The sequence below is a fragment of the Anabrus simplex genome, chromosome 2 (genome assembly GCF_040414725.1).
Source record: "Anabrus simplex isolate iqAnaSimp1 chromosome 2, ASM4041472v1, whole genome shotgun sequence".
NCBI lineage: Eukaryota > Metazoa > Arthropoda > Insecta > Orthoptera > Tettigoniidae > Anabrus > Anabrus simplex.
In genome coordinates this window covers 668,474,265-668,494,018 of record NC_090266.1, presented here as the reverse complement: position 1 = coordinate 668,494,018, position 19,754 = coordinate 668,474,265, and the positions used below count along the sequence as shown (strand labels likewise).

Below are 19,754 nucleotides of genomic sequence, written 5' to 3'. Positions count from 1 at the left end.
AATTTCTGCCAGCTTTGACCCATTGCTCTCTTTGCTCTCTGCAACACTAGATTCAAACTTCTGTCAGCTTTGAGTCATTGCACTCTGTAGCACAAGATTCAAACTATCTGTCAGCTTTGAGTCATTGCACTCTGTAACACAAGATTCAAACTATCTGTCAGCTTTGAGTCATTGCACTCTGTAGCACAAGATTCAAACTAATGTCTGTCAGCTTTGAGTCATTGCTCTCTGTAGCACAAGATTCAAACTGTCTGTCAGCTTTGAGCTACTGCTCTCTGTAGCACAAGATTCAAACTGTCTGTCAGCTTTGAGTCATTGCTCTCTGTAGCACAAGATTCAAACTGTCTGTCAGCTTTGAGTCATTGCTCTCTGTAGCACAAGATTCAAACTGTCTGTCAGCTTTGAGTCATTGCTCTCTGTAGCACAAGATTCAAACTGTCTGTCAGCTTTGAGTCATTGCTCTCTGTAGCACAAGATTCAAACTGTCTGTCAGCTTTGAGTCATTGCTCTCTGAAGCACACGATTCAAACTGTCTGTCAGCTTTGAGTCATTGCTCTCTGTAGCACAAGATTCAAACTAACTATCTGTCAGCTTTGAGTCATTGCTCTCTGAAGCACAAGATTCAAACTAACTGTCTGTCAGCTTTGAGTCATTGCTCTCTGTAGCACAAGATTCAAACTAACTGTCTGTCAGCTTTGAGTCATTGCTCTCTGAAGCACAAGATTCAAACTAGCTATCTGTCAGTTTTGAGTCATTGCTCTCTGAAGCACACGATTCAAACTGTCTGTCAGTTTTGAGTCATTGCTCTCTGTAGCACAAGATTCAAACTAACTGTCTGTCAGCTTTGAGTCATTGCTCTCTGTAGCACAAGATTCAAACTAACTGTCTGTCAACTTTGAGTCATTGCTCTCTGAAGCACAAGATTCAAACTAACTGTCTGTCAGCTTTGAGTCATTGCTCTCTGAAGCACAAGATTCAAACTAACTGTCTGTCAGCTTTGAGTCATTGCTCTCTGAAGCACAAGATTCAAACTAACTGTCTGTCAGCTTTGAGTCATTGCTCTCTGTAGCACAAGATTCAAACTAGCTATCTGTCAGCTTTGAGTCATTGCTCTCTGTAGCACAAGATTCAAACTAACTATCTGTCAGCTTTGAGTCATTGCTCTCTGAAGCACAAGATTCAAACTAACTGTCTGTCAGCTTTGAGTCATTGCTCTCTGTAGCACAAGATTCAAACTAGCTATCTGTCAGCTTTGAGTCATTGCTCTCTGTAGCACAAGATTCAAACTAACTATCTGTCAGCTTTGAGTCATTGCTCTCTGTAGCACAAGATTCAAACTAACTGTCTGTCAGCTTTGAGTCATTGCTCTCTGTAGCACAAGATTCAAACTAGCTATCTGTCAGCTCTGGACATCAAGGCCCAAATAGTTTTTCGTAAAAGAACGGTTGAGGTACATTTTTTTGCTAATGTTTTAACGTCGCACAAACACATGGGTGGTTTTCGGTTACGCTAGGATTGGGAGGATAGCGGCCGTGGCCTTAATTGAGGAACAGCCTGGTGTGAACATCGTGAACCACGGAAAAGCTATTTAGGATGGCTGACAGCGGGATTCAAACTCACCACCTGCCGAATGTAAGCTCACAGCTACACGACCCTAGCTGCATTGTGCGTTACTTTGCGATCCACCCCCTACTTATACACATTCGTAAGAGAAGTAGTGCATCTGCATATAACGCATTTATATATTTTGTAATGTAGTTACTGTATAATTTGAGGAATCTGGAGATGTCCACTTGATTGGGCGAAGCGTATTATTCATTTAAATTACAGCTATTTTGTCTTAAATTTCCATTTAAATTACAAATTGCGTCCCATCGACTGGTAAATATTTTCGCGTTCTCACTCTTAATAGACCCTGTCATTTGTTTTTGAGATAGCACACTATTTTTCAAATATAACATCTGAAATGTTACTCCGCAGATAGGTCATGAATTGTGCATACATTAAATAATCGAAGATGGATGAAGGAACAGTCATCTGAATTAAGGATGATGAGTAAAGTATCCTTCTTCTGATCACACTCCCTGTTAATCTTCTTATACTTCTACCGCTTTTCCCAACTCATGTGGGGTCGGGGGTGCGAACTGTGTCGCACATGTAGATTTGGCCCTATTCTACGGTCGGATGCCTTTCTTGACGTCAATACTATAGGGGGATGTAATCACTATTGCGTGTTTCTGTGGCGGTTGATAGTGCTCTGTTCTCTGAATAAGAAGAAGAAAATGGCAATTTTGAATTAAAATGGTGAACTTTGACAAGAGAATCGTACTAATCAAATATAATAAAATACAATGCCGTGCACTAGTATTTCCAATATTTTCAGACAGAAATAACATGGTTGAGATCTATGAAGAAACTAAGCGGATACTTTACAGAGTACGACCATGAACTATTGTAACTTCATGATGAACTCGTCAACTAGATGAGACAATTCGTTGCTTCGGCATCTCTCTGCGAGATAATCTTTATCCACGAACTTTACTTATATTCACCAATAATAATAATAATAATAATAATAATAATAATAATAATAATAATAATAATAATAATAATAATAATAATAATAATAGTGAACTGTGACCGTGAGATGAACCATATTAAGCAAGTACCACAGTTTGAGTCATAATGTTTATAAAGGAATGTTATGTGTATCCAAAACTACTAAATAAATACCATACCCCTTCCTTTACAAGTCATGAATTACATCGCTCATTAAATACAACAATAGCCTGTTTTGAGTTATGTACACTAGTTAAATGTGCATGCAAGAACCAATACAATGGTATACATAATTAAAACAGGCCGTTTTTGATTTATGACGTTGTATTAAAAGAGCGATATATTCTACAGTATTAAATTTGAGATTGTATTGCTCCTTAGCTTCCTCGTATAACTTAAATATAATAAAATAAATGTTGTAGCAATCTGTGGTGCTAAGACCGAACCGGGTATGTCATAAAAATCTATTATTTTATGCCAATATGTACCCTACACGTTGGGGCAAAAGTTTTGATGGCACAATGCGGTATGATGCTGTCCCCCCCCCCCCCCGGATACAAAATGACCAAGAAACGAATTCTGATATGCTGATTATTTTGAAATCATTCGAGCCCACATGCCAGGTACAATAGCGCCAGAGCATTCAAACGCCTGCTCGTTTTATTTCCGTCAACAGTTTACCAATTTAAACAGCCGTGTAATACATGAGACTTCGATACTGAAGCAAAGCAGTGATCCAGCCGAAGATAACTAGTTGACTTCGAAACATGACAAATAAAAAGAAATGACAGATCTGGAAATCAGATCAAAATATATTGATAAGAACAGAGCGAAGGAAAACATAACCGTGAGAGTTTTCATTTTTGACTCACGAAAAGTCTTGGACACACCTTAAATGATGGCCATGAATATTTTTTTGAACAAGCATCTCTTTTCCACGTACATCTTGACCATCCGGAACTGCAAAAACTATAGGTACACGTGGTTTGAAGCAGCCGTGAATAGGGACAATAAAGAAATTGTGTCCTGCGTTTAAAGGGAACTAGAAAGTGTCTCTCACGTCACATGCCACTCAAGCACATGTGGGGGGAATACAGAATATTATCATGGCCTACGTATTTTCATTATTTGTCCACAAGAGCAATCATATTGACTGTGTGGATCAGAAGTTCCTGTCTCCAGGGCACACGCACATCGAATGCGTTTAAGATCATGCTCGAACTAAACGAGCAAAAACGAAAGTCAAATACTAATCATGGTACTCCTCGATTGGTTCCAGTTCGTCCGAACCGTAAACGGCAGAAAGCCTTCTCATGTTCATGAAATGGCCTAGAGGATTTCTAGTCATTTTCGAATAAGATTTTCGAATAAAAATCAAGAACGACCGACACTAAGGCCAGGGAAGTGAACTAGCTTGAAATTAAAGAGATCATGTGTGACAGAAGTTTGACTAGCTGAAATTTAAGAATTCAATTATTGATGTAAACTTCCGTGTACTTGACTTGCGGCGATCGAAACGGTGCAGGCGGCCAACGCCCAGGCTCAAACATTGTTACGATGGTCGACTGCCCATCAGTCCCCCTAAGAAGAAGAATCTACTAAGCCTTCTTCCACTGATTTACACGGAGTGTTGTAATTCTTACTTCTACTTGAAAACTAATTGCAAACAATGAGAGCGTTCAGAAAATGGCATTGAGGAGAATATGTGATTCCATTGATCCCTGACGTGCTGAACACAATGCAGTAAACAGTGTTAAAAACATTATGCTCTACATGTAACCTAGAGTATGGTAGCAGTCAGGGTAGAATAAATATGGTGTAACTCGTTATGGTTCCTTTTATTTCAGAGTAAAGATACCTTCCATGTGGTGTCCTGTAACCTACATTACAATAGTCGAGGTGCACTAGAGAAATGCAGCAGAAATAAGTCGGAAAACCTGGGTAGCAGTCGCAAACTATAAGCAGCAATTACATTTTATAAACGAATCTAACGGATGCAAAGTATGACATGTCTAACTACTGGAAATATTCCCGTTGTGTGAAAATGTTAAGAAGATCTCCATAAAGGAATGTAGAATACTTCTTAATAAACTTCTTGTGCTGATGCAGCACTAATTCAAACAGAATTTGAATTTCATTCACATCACAAACTTTAAAATATCCCTCCCTAACAATGAAGGGTTTTTGAACATCGTGTTCTGCCTTGGTACCACAGATATTATAATTTTCAATAAGGAGTGCATTATAAATTAAGATATGGCTACGCCGTTGAAAATCTAGTCCACTACTAATGCAAACAAACATCACACCATTTTCATGAGAAGAACATTCTTCTCTCTTTCCTTTTTTTCGTGTAGTTGATAGTCTACTGTAACCCCTTGTAAAGAAACCATCCGAACAGATGAACTATGTCCGTTAGGACAAATCAACGCACACCTCTTCTTAAATTCCTTTTTTCAGCTAAAAATAACTATATATAATGTAAATACCATACTTGTAAAAGAAAAGTATTTTGTAATGTCAGTAAGTATATTCTTTCATCTCTGCGGGTGTTTCTTCTTTAAGCTCCATTTTATACGGGTAACTTCATACAGCTTTGTAAGGCAGCTTCATAGGAATAGACGACTCATTCGTTAGATATTAATTCTTATTAAGTAAATACTTAAAAGCATATACTGTATTTTCTTAATATTATTTGTGGGCCGACGACCTAGATGTTAGGCCTCTTTAAACAACAATCATCTTCAATATCATCCTCATCGTCATCATATAATATTCGTTGTACTACACAGTTGTTAAAGTTGATATAATATAGCCATCTAAATTCCTATCTCTAAAAATCTGGGGAATTTATTTTAAATAAACGAACTTCTAATGGCGAGTATTTCTTGGAAAAACAACAAATTATGAGTTCATGAATAATTCTGTAATTTTGTTTGTGTAGAATTCCAGACGGCAAAGCCCCACGATTCCCGAAGAAGCCGACCATCCGCCAGGAAGGTGATGTTCTCATCATGGAATGCATTTTGGAGGCGAATCCTGTCCCTGAGATAACGTGGTACCAGGGTTCGAAGGTCATTTCAGATAGCAACCGAGTACGAATGTCGAGAAAAGCGACAGGGAAGGACTCTTACCTCCTCACACTCGAAATATCAAACCCCACCAAAGAAGATGGTGGCAACTACAGATGTAACGCCTTCAATAACTTTGGCGAGAGCAATGCCAATATTGCGCTGAACTTCCAAGGTATGCTAATTGGTAATAACTAGCAGACAGGAATTGGTACTCTTTATATTCTTCTCTGTTTACAAATTTACTTGTATTAATCTACCTTCTTGTTGTTTAAACGTCTGGCTCTAATGTGTTACTCAGTTTTTTCAGTTCGCTGGTGAATTGCAAGAAGGAGCTGGAACACTGCATGAGTAGTTTTTGATCCATATCTTTGTCTTTGAATCTTTCTGAAGATGGGCTCTATGCACTGTTGCAGGCGGAGACGAAGCTGCAGGATTTGCACCTTCTTTCGTAGAAAAACCGAGAATAATACCCAACGAGACGGGCACGCTCATCACTATGCGCTGTAAGTGCAAAGCGAAGCCGAAACCAGCCGTCACCTGGTACCGAGGAACAACGATAGTCAAAGAGTCGGCCAAAATTAAAATTAAAACGATCGATAAAGAAGAAGACACATACGAACTGCTACTCGAAATTAAGGTAGGTATTAAATGCTATATGATTTCTAGTAGTAATTCTCTATGTTTTATCAACGAAATCTTAACGAAAGGGAAGTTTCTCTACTGCCAACACTTCAATTATGTTGAGCTAATGGTATTTTAAAATTAATCAGTCACCATCCATATGGAATGAAACAAAGAAGGAAGGTGAAGAAGATAAAGGTAAAATGCGGAGGAGATACAGACGGCCATAAAAATGTGAAATTCTGTGTTTTTATTCTTCAGGCTTGAATATAATCTATTACAGACATTATTACCACTAACATATAAATCTGGAATTCTTCAATGAATGTACGGGTATTCAGAGAAGTTCCGATGATACCCAGCACTCTTTATTTTCGAGTGAATTAAGAATTGATGTCTAAGGTACAGAAAATGAGGCTTGTCTCCAGATAAGTAAGGGTGAGAGAGACTCATAGAAAGAAATTTAGGCAGAAATCGTTAATATTATCAGGAAAATGTCTCAGAGATAAATAGGTTACTGAATGGATTGTATACAGAGGTGCTATACAAGAAGCATCAATTGGACACCCTGCGTACGTCTTAGTAGAATGATGTGACAGCATCTTAGAAAGAAAACGTATCAAACATAGCATCGAGCAAGAAGATGTCGCTGGACGGATAGACTTAAAGAAAGAAAAGAGAGAGCGAAACAATTAACTGATGGTCAAAATGAAATCATAAATTGGTATCTGGGAAGTCTAAGTATGAGGAACACAAATATCCAGCCCTGGAGCTGCTGGTTTAGCTGAAATGACAGGGCTGATATTTATGCACGTGTAGTACCGGCACGTTTTATGGAAGCCTAGCTGATGTTGCTATTACTCGTGTATATGTGTGTGGGTGTCCAGAACAGCCTCCTCATTCTCAATGACGTTAGGGTTTTCTCTCGAACAGGTGGTATCGTCCGAAGTATCCCTGTTGTTCATGAACGCCTTTCAAACACTGTGAAAATTCTTCGCGGTTGGAAGTCGACTGTCCGAATACCTTTCCTGATACAGGCATAGCACCTGCAACGAATTCCCTCTTGCTTCCCCATACATAAGGAGCATGTCAAAGTATTCGTCCGTGGAATACATGGTGAATGACTAAAGCGAGTTCATTCTGATCGTATAGCAATGAGTGTGCGCAGCGCAAAAAAAATATTAGCTGCGTTTTACTGCTTGCGTGCAGCGTACACTGACTGAAGCTCCATATCGATGTAAGAATTTTGTACAATGTAGAATTCGAACTATCAATACTACGTTCCGTTAATTTGTAGGCTAGTGTTCAGAATCGTTTGAAGGGTGTGCTTATTGTGCATTGGTACCATACGGGATGCTAGCAGAGAAATATCGACAGTACGATGATCTCACATATTTACTGGTCTGCAGAACAAAGTATTGGTAGCGGCAGCTGATGCACTTGGTATAATATTACAAGTACATGTAAGACATAATAATAATAATAATAATAATAATAATAATAATAATAATAATAATAATAATAATAATAATAATAATAATAATAATAATTGTTACGGAGTTTTCCGTGGTAGGTAGAGGTGAAAGAAGGTGCGGGTGTGAATAGGTCTCCAGCTACGAAAGCAAAATTAATTTAAAATTTAACAAGGTTATATTTTCTTTTCAAAAACAAAGAAATAACAAGCATGGCAGGTACAAAGTAGCAAATCAAAAAGGGTAGTTACAATATTTACAGGAATTGGGCTTCGCGCCCTGATTTTACACTGCTTGGGCAATCAGCTCAGTTTTACCCCAAACACGAGTTTTAACAGAGGGGCAGAAAACCCCATTCATACCTAGGAGCCCTTGCTCCAAATTACACAGAAAAGCCTCCACGAGGCATACAACACTCAATTTTCAAAAGAGCCACTCGCTCTCAAAATTTAAGCCTCTCCCAGGCCACACCAAACTCCACCTTCAAGTTGTCCTCACTGGACATAGACACAGGGGTAAAATACCCAACCTACTGAGGTCTATTAAATAAAAATGGGCAATTACATGACCTCTAAAATAACAATTTGAGAGGAGGCGATCTTGCACTCCTAATACACTTGTTTTTAAAAACCTAATCTGGCTCTAGGCCACTAATGCAAGGGCTAATCCCATACTACCGAGGTGACTTTAGAAAAGAGCAATTTGTTTCACATTAACGAAGAATAGGTTGAGAAAATAAGTTCACCTCAAGACAATGTGAGTGGGAGCTCGAGAGGGTTAGCACTCTCTATCCCAATATGCAGCTTAAAAGAGAATAGAAGAAAAGATCGTTACATTTTAGGAAAAGGTTACATGGAGGAACGCTTCGCACCCGCCCCGAGAGTTAAACTGCTGAGCTAGCAAAGAAAGAATTTATTAATCGGCCATTACCTTATTGATGACCGCTGCCGAGGAAAGAGGCGCTTCCCGCCTCCTGCTATGTACTTTATACACTGAAAGATGGAACAGAAGTGGCCCGGAGACCCTAAAATCAGCAGTTTAAATACTCTCGCAGAAGGTTCTAGGCGTTAGGGGAATGAAAACACCCTCCCGCGATGATTTTATTGGTAGATCAATAAACCCCCTACACAATACTAAGAAGAAACACATAATTGGTGGAAAATTAATTCAAGAAATTCGGGATAGGCTAGATTTAAAACAAGGGGAAAGAAGGGGTTAATATTGCCAACTTAACCAAAGACTGAAAAAATTTTAGCAAAGAACAAACATTTGAAATAAAAATTTCTCCAACAAAATAGTTCTTTGACTCCGCACTAGGTTGCACTATTGTTGATCTTCAGTAGTGTCCTCTAGAAGAGAAAGTTCACACTTCTTACTTCAAGCGAAACAAAACCACATCAAAAATGACACAGTTCAAAAACTCAAAATTTTCCACGTGGTGACATCTTCTGAGAAAGTAGAGAATTAATAGCGTAGATAAAGTTCAGACTTCCTCCAGCAGAGGAGTTTCAACTGGCGCACATTTTAAATTAGCGGAGTGGAGGTGTACCGCCCGGTACAGACCTCCCCCCCCAAAAGTTCCTCCCGGGGTGACACATGAAATTGTTTGAAAACAAGGTCCAAGTTTTGATGTAGATATGGAGATTAATTGCCAAAAAAATTTATAATATTTTCTTAATTTGGTTTGATTTAGTTTCAAAATTTTGTTGTTGCAGATGAAGAATAGTTTTTAAGTTTGTAGAAGTAGAATTCTGAGGATAAACTTTTAATACTTAAAAGTGATGAAAAATTTTGCAATGTCCACCAAATATTGCTGTTGAATTCCCGAGTGTAGTCATTGCTTATCGTAACTGTCCATGTAGTTGAGGTTGATGAAGTTGGATGGCCAGACCGGCCGTTGCAGCTTGCGTCCAAAGGAGGCCGCTCGGACCCCTCAAGTACCCTGAGATACCGCTCGCCCGCACTATGAGGAGAGCAGAGGTGTTGAAACACGCCGCGCCCGCGGTGAATATATACAGGCTGCGGGCAAGTAGCAGGTCGTGCGCCGCACATCAGCCTTGGCCGGGAGGAGAGCTCCGGCTCGCCGTGCACATGTCGTCCTCGCTGGGGCCGAGGGGGCCCGTCCTCGAACCCAGCCGCGGCACAGCGCCGCGCGGCTGCGGGGGCACTGAAACATTAAAGCTAGGCGGCAGAATTGTGTTGGACCAGCATGTTTCTTTTGAGGGCACAGGCATGTAGAGAGATTGAGGGGCCAGCGGCGCACAGTGTGTCGAATCCCATATCTAGGTGGAAAAAATTCACTGTCGCAAATCAAAGCGAAACCAGGCTCATTCGATAGTGAACAAACCAGATGGTGACCTTCAGTCTTTCTTTCCGCTTTCTGGTGCGTACGAGGGTGGGGACAGGTGCTGAAACGTCTTCCTGGCAGTTATCAACTCAGTTGATAGGAGGTGTCAGAGTGAGCCGAACGTTGTGTTTCTAGTGATTTCAACGAGGTTTTGTATTCTGTGGCTCATGGAATAGTGAAAAGCGGTATATGTTCTCACTTTTAAGCATAATACAAGCGTTCTGCACTGAAAAAATCATTTACAGTGCGTTGTAAAAGGAAGCAGTTGTAGAAAATTAGATTGTTTTTAGGATTTGCTAGAAAAAAACTTTATGAGTGCCTCATAGTGCCACTTTACTTTAAACGTCATTCGATGAGAAATTTAATGTAGATTCAGGATCTGTAGTGGTTTGGTTGCGCACGAATGTGCATGATGGTTTATTTTCTTATTTTCAGTGCCTATGTGGGCGTTACCGCGAGAAGAATATTTCAACGCGTGGCGGTCATGTCGTAAAGAGGGGCGTTTAGAAGTCATATTTCAATATGTTATGGATAAATTAGAGCCTACAACTCTTACTGACACTCAATTTCAGGAGCTAAGAAACAAAATTAAATTGATATCCCGTAATATTAACAAAAATGGGAGAGTGCAGGAAGAAGAGAACAACGATTCCGAGAAAAATTCTGTGATAGATTAAATGTGACGGATTTGATCGTGTTAAGTGAACAAGACGACATTGATCCAGCGTATCATCTGAAAACAAGTTGTGTCCCTGACAAAGCCGGCCGTCACCCTAAGGAATTTAAGGACTCGTCCGTAAAGACGAAGAAGCAAAATGTTTGTGATATTACCGAATCGCGTAGTTTGGAGGAAGTCGCGTTTGCTGCTGAAGATTCTTTTCGATCAAGCGGGAAAAGATGAAGGCTTAATAAAAATATATTATGTATTACTAGCTGTTCTTTCTTCTGGCTCTGAAATAAATGTGAATAAATTCAAGGAATTTGGTGCGCAAACTGCGGCTTTGTATGTTAAACTATATCCATGGTATTATATGCCCGTAACTGTGCATAACATTTTAGTACACATTACTCAAATAATTAAACATTTTCTGGTGCCAATAGGAACTTTATCTGAAGAAGCTCAAGAAGCTAGAAATAAAGATTGTTGGAGGTTGCGTGAACTTCATACTCGAAAATGTAGCAGGAATTCAACGAATAGAGACTTGCTTAAGATGTTTTTGATTACATCAAATCCCTTAATAAACAAGTACCGAACAATGCCACGTAAAACTCCTGGTAATCTACCTATGGAAGCTACTGAGTTACTTACTGACTCCCAAGATCCTTTCACATCAAATGAAGAAGACCAGTATAGCAACGACTACGATTCTCTGGACTCTACAGACGAATCAGGGGACGAATGAACATTGGACATGTTGTTATTGTGAACGGGATGAGATTGATGAGACAATTACTTGTAAATAATGTAATATGATCCTTTCACGTCTTCTACGAAATGTTTCTGAGTGTAATCTTGACTTTTTATATGGAAATAATATATATAATTGTTTTCGTGTGTAAGGTGTGTTTTACTAGAACTACGTCATTAACAGGACTCGAAAATGAAATTTTGCTATAAAGAAATATTCTTATGGTTTTGACGAATATATTTTATTTAAAAAATACATGTTATTTTTTGTTCATATTTCCTTGTTCTATGTTTAATACCAATTTAAAATAACTTTTCAATCTGGAAGAACTTACATACAGTGCCTTCGTCTATTCCCTCAAATAAGGTATAACAAGAATACTGGACTGAAATTCTCATTGTTATTCATATTTTATCCAGTTTTAAATAGTATGTTTACCACCGTTATAAACTATAACATACATATCCAAATCGTGTTTTTACTCCCGTAAATGGACGATTCTTTTGTTACTTTCGGTCATTTTTCAAACCTCCCCTTGCCCCTCACCCCTATATATTTACCCCCGAACATCGTACACTTTAGACGATGCCAGACATGAATTCAGCGACCTCGAAAACGGTATAGTGCCAACTTTTAATAGGATCCCAGCACTATTAACGACGTTATTAATTTTTTCCACCTAGAACGGGGATTCGGCACACTGTGCGGCGTGCAGATATCCATGGCATTTCATCTAAGCCAGCCACTGTGTGTAGTGGAGCAGGAGACGGGAGCGTGGTAATGGCCGTGGCAAGGACAGGATGGCAGTTTAACAAATCGGGGGAGGTTTCACAGAAATGCTTACATATAAAATAAAATAGAAGGAGCAGAATGCCTTAAGAGTAGAACTCAAAAAAAAATATAACCTTCATATCCTATCAAATTATATGAAGCAAGTTGACACAAAATTTACACCGGTTTCACCTGGGACAGGTGAACCCTAAATATCCTCTCGGTGGCTGGATTGCTTACTAACAATGTAACCGGCGTAAGAAAATCGAGAATGATGCATGGCCCATGAAATCTGGGGGCAAGCTTGCCCGCGGGAACAAAATTCTTGACCATCACCTGGTCACCTACCTTCAAAGTGGTGGGTCTCCGTCCACGATCATACTTTTCCCTAACCTTTTCATGAGATACCTTAAGATTGGCTTTAGCCTTCTTCCAAAGATCTTTAATATTATCCGGATCTATTGTCTCGGGTAGAATGTCACTCAGAGACCAAAGGTTAGAGAGCGGCGTGTTGGGAACAAACTTGAACATCAAGGAAGCTGGAGTGAACTTATGAGATTCATGAACCGCCGAATTCAAAGCAAAAGCTAACCAATGCAGGGACGTGTCCCACCTGGAATGATCTTCATGATGATATGCAATAAGTGCGGACCTGAGATTACGATTAACCCATTCAGCCAGAGATGGTTGAGGGTAATAAGCAGAAGTAGTTACATGAGAGATGGATAAGTCAAAACAGAATTTACGAAATAAGTTAGATGTAAAAGCCTTAGCATTATCAGATACAATATATTGGCACGGACCTAAAGAAGCAAAAATAGAATTTAAGCAAGTAATGGTGGACTGAGCGGTAGCCAGCTTAGTCGGAAATAACCAAGAAAATCTGGTAAAACCATCTACGCATACAAGGATGAACTTGTTACCATTACCCTTTGACTGGGGGAAGGGTCCTACATAATCAATATACAGGCGTTCCATGGGGCGCGACGCTTGCTGAGAAGACAAGAGGCCTACCTTGGTGGACATGGTCGGTTTACTAAGCAAACAGGATTTACAAGCCTTTACTAGTTCACGGATTTCACCGTCCATACCTTTCCAGATGAACATTTCACGAATCTTTTCACGAGTTTTAAAGATACCAAGATGCCCTCCTAATGGGGTCTCATGATAATACTTGAAGATCATAGGTACAAGAACCGCTGGAACAACAACTTTCATCATCTTATCATGCCTCGAAGGGCAACATAGAACACCATTCCTCAGAACATAAGGGACAACATGTTCCCCAGAAGAAAGGGTTTCCATTATCGGAGCCAGCGTCGGATCTTCACGTTGGTATTTCTCGATATCCCTAAAGAGCATGGGAGCATCTGTTAGGATGGCATTAACCTTAGATAGTATGGACTCGGAAGGTGATGAACTGTCGACCGGTTCGTGGGTCTCGACGTCGTTAGAAAACATACGGCTGAGTCCATCAGCAACAACATTTTCGGTACCTCTGATATGTCTAACATCAAACTGGAAGGCGGAAATGCGAATGGCCCAGCGGGCTATACGACCAGTACGACGCGGCCTACCTAAGACCCAGCTTAAGGCTTGATTATCTGTCTCCAGGTCGAATTTGACATGTTCCAGATAGAGACGGAACTTCTCTAAGGCGAATAAGACTGCCAAACCTTCGAGCTCATAGATGGAATACTTGGCTTCTTGAGCCGACAATGTCCTAGACGCATAGGCGATGGGGCGCCTCCCTAGTTCAGTCTCTTGAAGAAGGACTGCAGCTACCGCTGACGACGATGCGTCGGTTTGGACAATGAATTTCTTCGAGAAATCAGGCATAGCAAGTACAGGGGCATTACAAAGAGCTAATTTAAGGTCTTCAAAAGCGGCTTGTTGAGAAGGTCCCCACTCGAATTTGATGCCTTTCCTACGAAGAAGGTTCAAGGGCGCCGCTCTATTAGCGAAGTCAGGAATAAACTTCCTGAAGAAATTCACCATACCAATGAACCTGGCGATACCTTTAATGTCCTTGGGAGGTTTAAAATCACGGATGGCCTGTATTCTAGAATGATCGACTGCTACACCATCCGGTGACAAAATATGCCCTAGGAAAGACATAGAGGGCTTAGCAAAGGCAACCTTGGACAACTTAACAGTTAACCCAGCCTTACGAAGGCGATCGAGAACTTCTCGCAGATGATCTAGATGTTCTTCAAAAGTCTCTGAAAATACGACGACATCGTCCAAGTAGTGATATAAGTACTCAAATTTGATGTCGGAGAAGACCCTATCTAGTAGCCTAGTGAGTACAGCTGCTCCCGTGGGGAGCCCGAAAGGCACGCGGTTGTATTCGTATAAATTCCAGTCCGTGGCAAACGCTGTAAGATGTTTAGACTCTTCGGCAAGGGGAATTTGATTATAGGCCTGATTCAAGTCCAAGATAGTAAAGAACTTGGCCTTACGAAACCATGAAAAACAAGAATGAAGGTCGGGAAGGGGCACAGATTGTAACACCACCTTCCGATTGAGAGCCCTGTAATCAATGACAGGCCTGAAGCCTCCTTGGGGTTTCGGGACTAAAAAAATAGGCGAAGAATACGCTGACTTAGAGGGCCTAATAATACCGTCCTTCAACATCTGATCGATGATTTCTTTTAGAGCCTTCATTTTAGGTGGAGATAGCCTATAAGGTGGAAAACGGACAGGAATCGAATCCGTGACCTCAATTTTGTATTCAATAAGGTCAGTAACACCAAGAGTATCAGAGAACACCTCGGGAAACGACTGACACAATTTGCGAATACTATCAGCCTGCTCCTCAGGTAGATGTCTAAGGTCTAACAACATCTCATCCTGGGTAGGCGAAATAGAAGAACATGATGCAGAATTACACTTTAATAGAGGGATATTACAATTAGAGGCAAATTTGAAAGTGCAAGACCTACTCTGAAGATCGAGCACAAGACCAGTGTGAGAAATAAAGTCCGCTCCCAATATAATGGGGCAAGACAAATGCTTGGCCACAAACAATTTAACTTTCCATGTGAATTGAAAAATACGAATTTTGACATATAAGGAACCGAGAATTTCTAATGGAGAGGAATTAGCCGAAACGTATTGGATCGCCGACAAACAATAGTTAGGAAGCTTACAAACAGATTTCAATTTTGAATACCAATCAGCCGAAATAATAGAACAAACACTACCTGAATCTAAGAGAGCTGTTATAGGCTCGTTATTTAACTCAATTTTGAGAAAGGGGACCGGTGCGGGGGAATCCGCCGCAATCCTAAGACACTCTTTGGGACCTTCAAAAGATGAATTTGAAAATTGCTCGTTCCCTGAATTTACAACCTGTTTACCCGGGGCTGAGTCTCGGGAAGATGGATTAATCGACTCAGCCGAGGCCACTAGTCACTTTTTATTATTGGCATAGGTGGAATTTGCACCAGAAGTTGAGCAGGAGGGGGTGCTATTCGAGTTGGGACAATTCTTGGCGATATGTGAGAAAGCCCCACATTTAAAACAGCCTTGTGATGACCCGGCTCCATTCCTTGTCCCACTTGACTTGATCAGTGGACACTTGTTGCGCAGATGGTCAGGCGACCCGCAAGCATAACATTTACGGGGATTGACTGGTCGGCGAGGTGGAGGCCGAGTATTACTAAATGAAGGCGGGGGTTCTTTCGCGACACGCAAAGAATCGGCGTATCTAACTCCTTCCGCTGAGACGGCCAATGCTTCAAGTTCAGAGAAAGTTTGCGGGCACGCCGCGAAACACAAATATGACCTGTAGGGTGGTGAAATCCCTTCCACAATAGCTTGTACAATCTGATCCTCAGGGAAATGAAGAGCAAACACCCTAGTATAAAACTTAATGTCCTGTATGAAATCAGCCAAGTTTTCATCCAAGCGTTGTACGCGGTAATAGTACTTCTGAATAAGGGAGGACCTGGCCCTAGCCGGGATGAAGTTAGCTAGCAAATGGGCATGGAAATCCTCAATAGATGATTGCTCGGCAATGGCTCTTACGATTTTATCTGAGAGAATACCAATAGCATACGGATAGATAATTTGCAAAATTTGACATGGAGAAAGAGAAAACACAAGGGCATGATCCTGAAATTCAACTAGAAATCTTAAAAAAGAAATTACATCACTGGTGGTATTAACGGAAAACTTAGAGATACCTCTGAGCAACATTGCCAATGGATGAGGCAAGCTGCTAAACCCGGGTGACATAGTAGGTAAAGGTTTCAATGGCAAGGAAGTTAATTCAGAACGGATGTTACTCAATGATGCACGACGTTCAGATTCGTTGTCCAATGGGGCAGGGATAGTTTGAGCAGCAACGGTTATCCTATTAACTTCTCCCTTGGGAGGCGCTTCCTCACTACCTGCATTCACTGTGGTGGGTAGATCGCTTTTGGGAGGAACCTCCCCTGTTAACAATTGAGTGACCTTGCTAGATAATTCAGACATATTTTCAAGCAGCGTACTAGCTTCCTTCTTCTGAACGTCATTCAACTTTAGAGACAACAGATCGTTAACCCTATTCGAAAAATGATATAGCCTAGCTTGCACACGCTTAATTTGATTAGGAGAAGGATCATTTTCATCAAAAAAACTAACTACAGAAGCTAACCCAGTAATATTCTCCGTGATCGTGGAAAGAGAGTCGTCAATTTCTTTCTCTCCCAAATTGGGGATGCAAATGGGCAAATCTAGGGACTCTCTAAGCTTGTTTGTGTCTACTGCAACCGTGCCTCCAGATTGTACATTTCTAATAGTCAATTCATAGATCAACTCCTCCTTGCGCAAATAGTTAAGATGGAGAACATCGCGAGGGCCGGGCATGGTGACAGAACAATTTTGAAAAACTCAAAAAATTCCAGCATCTGGGAAAATAGTTAGAGTTCGGAACAAACAATGTTTAGCCGTCAAAAGGGGCTAAATTGAGACCCATTCAACCACGCTCTGCTACCACCTGTTACGGAGTTTTCCGTGGTAGGTAGAGGTGAAAGAAGGTGCGGGTGTGAATAGGTCTCCAGCTACGAAAGCAAAATTAATTTAAAATTTAACAAGGTTATATTTTCTTTTCAAAAACAAAGAAATAACAAGCATGGCAGGTACAAAGTAGCAAATCAAAAAGGGTAGTTACAATATTTACAGGAATTGGGCTTCGCGCCCTGATTTTACACTGCTTGGGCAATCAGCTCAGTTTTACCCCAAACACGAGTTTTAACAGAGGGGCAGAAAACCCATTCATACCTAGGAGCCCTTGCTCCAAATTACACAGAAAAGCCTCCACGAGGCATACAACACTCAATTTTCAAAAGAGCCACTCGCTCTCAAAATTTAAGCCTCTCCCAGGCCACACCAAACTCCACCTTCAAGTTGTCCTCACTGGACATAGACACAGGGGTAAAATACCCAACCTACTGAGGTCTATTAAATAAAAATGGGCAATTACATGACCTCTAAAATAACAATTTGAGAGGAGGCGATCTTGCACTCCTAATACACTTGTTTTTAAAAACCTAATCTGGCTCTAGGCCACTAATGCAAGGGCTAATCCCATACTACCGAGGTGACTTTAGAAAAGAGCAATTTGTTTCACATTAACGAAGAATAGGTTGAGAAAATAAGTTCACCTCAAGACAATGTGAGTGGGAGCTCGAGAGGGTTAGCACTCTCTATCCCAATATGCAGCTTAAAAGAGAATAGAAGAAAAGATCGTTACATTTTAGGAAAAGGTTACATGGAGGAACGCTTCGCACCCGCCCCGAGAGTTAAACTGCTGAGCTAGCAAAGAAAGAATTTATTAATCGGCCATTACCTTATTGATGACCGCTGCCGAGGAAAGAGGCGCTTCCCGCCTCCTGCTATGTACTTTATACACTGAAAGATGGAACAGAAGTGGCCCGGAGACCCTAAAATCAGCAGTTTAAATACTCTCGCAGAAGGTTCTAGGCGTTAGGGGAATGAAAACACCCTCCCGCGATGATTTTATTGGTAGATCAATAAACCCCCTACACAATACTAAGAAGAAACACATAATTGGTGGAAAATTAATTCAAGAAATTCGGGATAGGCTAGATTTAAAACAAGGGGAAAGAAGGGGTTAATATTGCCAACTTAACCAAAGACTGAAAAAATTTTAGCAAAGAACAAACATTTGAAATAAAAATTTCTCCAACAAAATAGTTCTTTGACTCCGCACTAGGTTGCACTATTGTTGATCTTCAGTAGTGTCCTCTAGAAGAGAAAGTTCACACTTCTTACTTCAAGCGAAACAAAACCACATCAAAAATGACACAGTTCAAAAACTCAAAATTTTCCACGTGGTGACATCTTCTGAGAAAGTAGAGAATTAATAGCGTAGATAAAGTTCAGACTTCCTCCAGCAGAGGAGTTTCAACTGGCGCACATTTTAAATTAGCGGAGTGGGCGGTACAATAATAATAATAATAATAATAATAATAATAATAATAATAATAATAACTGGAATATCGTGGAACACAGAGGTGTAACAAGGAACCGCGGTGAATGGGTGGACAAAGAAATAACCAAACCATAAGTTAAAGCACTAATTTTGAAATTTTATTTCCTTCCTTCCTCTTTTCATAGAATCTGATAGATAGAAATTCTGATTAAACAACAACAATATAATAATTGAGCTTGTCAGCTTCAACAACAGTGACTTAAAGTCCAAAAACAGGTACACAACTCGAGTGAATCATTAACACGATAACATACAAGGAATACATACAGGTACTCTATTGATAGGAGCATGTTACCAAGCCTAGGAGTCTAAGCTCCAAAAGTCCAGCCTCTCAGAGGCACAACTTTCTTACAACGCACAAGATTATGCCTGACGAACTTCAAATAATGTATTTACAGTCACTTCTGCTAAACAGTTTTTTCACTTTCTCTTCCAGGAACATAAACAAGGGCAATACGTGCCCATACTAAATGGCCATAATTTAAAAAGAAAAAGGTTGATGATGATCGGCTAAAAACACAATGCAAGGAGGCGAAAAAAATACACTCCTTCTAGAAAACACTTAAAACCCTAAGTGGGCTTATGGCCCAAAGATACAGAGACTGAGCCTATTCTACTCCGGGGTGACTAAATGAGAAACACCAAAATACCAAAAGAGTTTAAGAATGTTAGAGGATTAGAAACTTTAGTCACCCCACACCAAGTTGAATACGAATCAATAGAGAGAAATCACTGTTTGTTCGCTTACATCATATGTTTCCCAGTAGAGATTTGAACAGAGTCCTCAGACTTGCCGAAAATCTACATTTAAACCATGAAATTAGTACTTTACATGAATAAAATAAGTTTGAAAACTGCCTCTCAAGCTATCTGCCGGAGTTATCACATGTTAAGAAAATTCTGCCATTACCTTGAGTTGCTAGGCCTTCCGAACACCGACCTGCGGCCTCTGCCTCACACAATCAACTGCAGTGATGATGAAGACAACACAGCCCT

General features: G+C 40.3%; 1 protein-coding gene across 26 annotated transcripts in view; it reads left to right on the top strand.

Annotated features, from left to right (window-relative positions):
- bt (projectin protein bent) overlaps window positions 1–19,754 on the top strand; it is a 520,921-nt gene that overhangs the window by 92,458 nt on the left and 408,709 nt on the right. For all 26 annotated transcript variants that reach the window (XM_067141199.2, XM_067141225.2, XM_067141218.2 and 23 more), the window contains exons 8-9: window positions 5,504–5,805; window positions 6,047–6,270. In XM_067141199.2, the coding sequence (XP_066997300.2) occupies window positions 5,504–5,805; window positions 6,047–6,270 (526 nt within the window). The remainder of the gene's footprint in view (window positions 1–5,503; window positions 5,806–6,046; window positions 6,271–19,754) is intronic.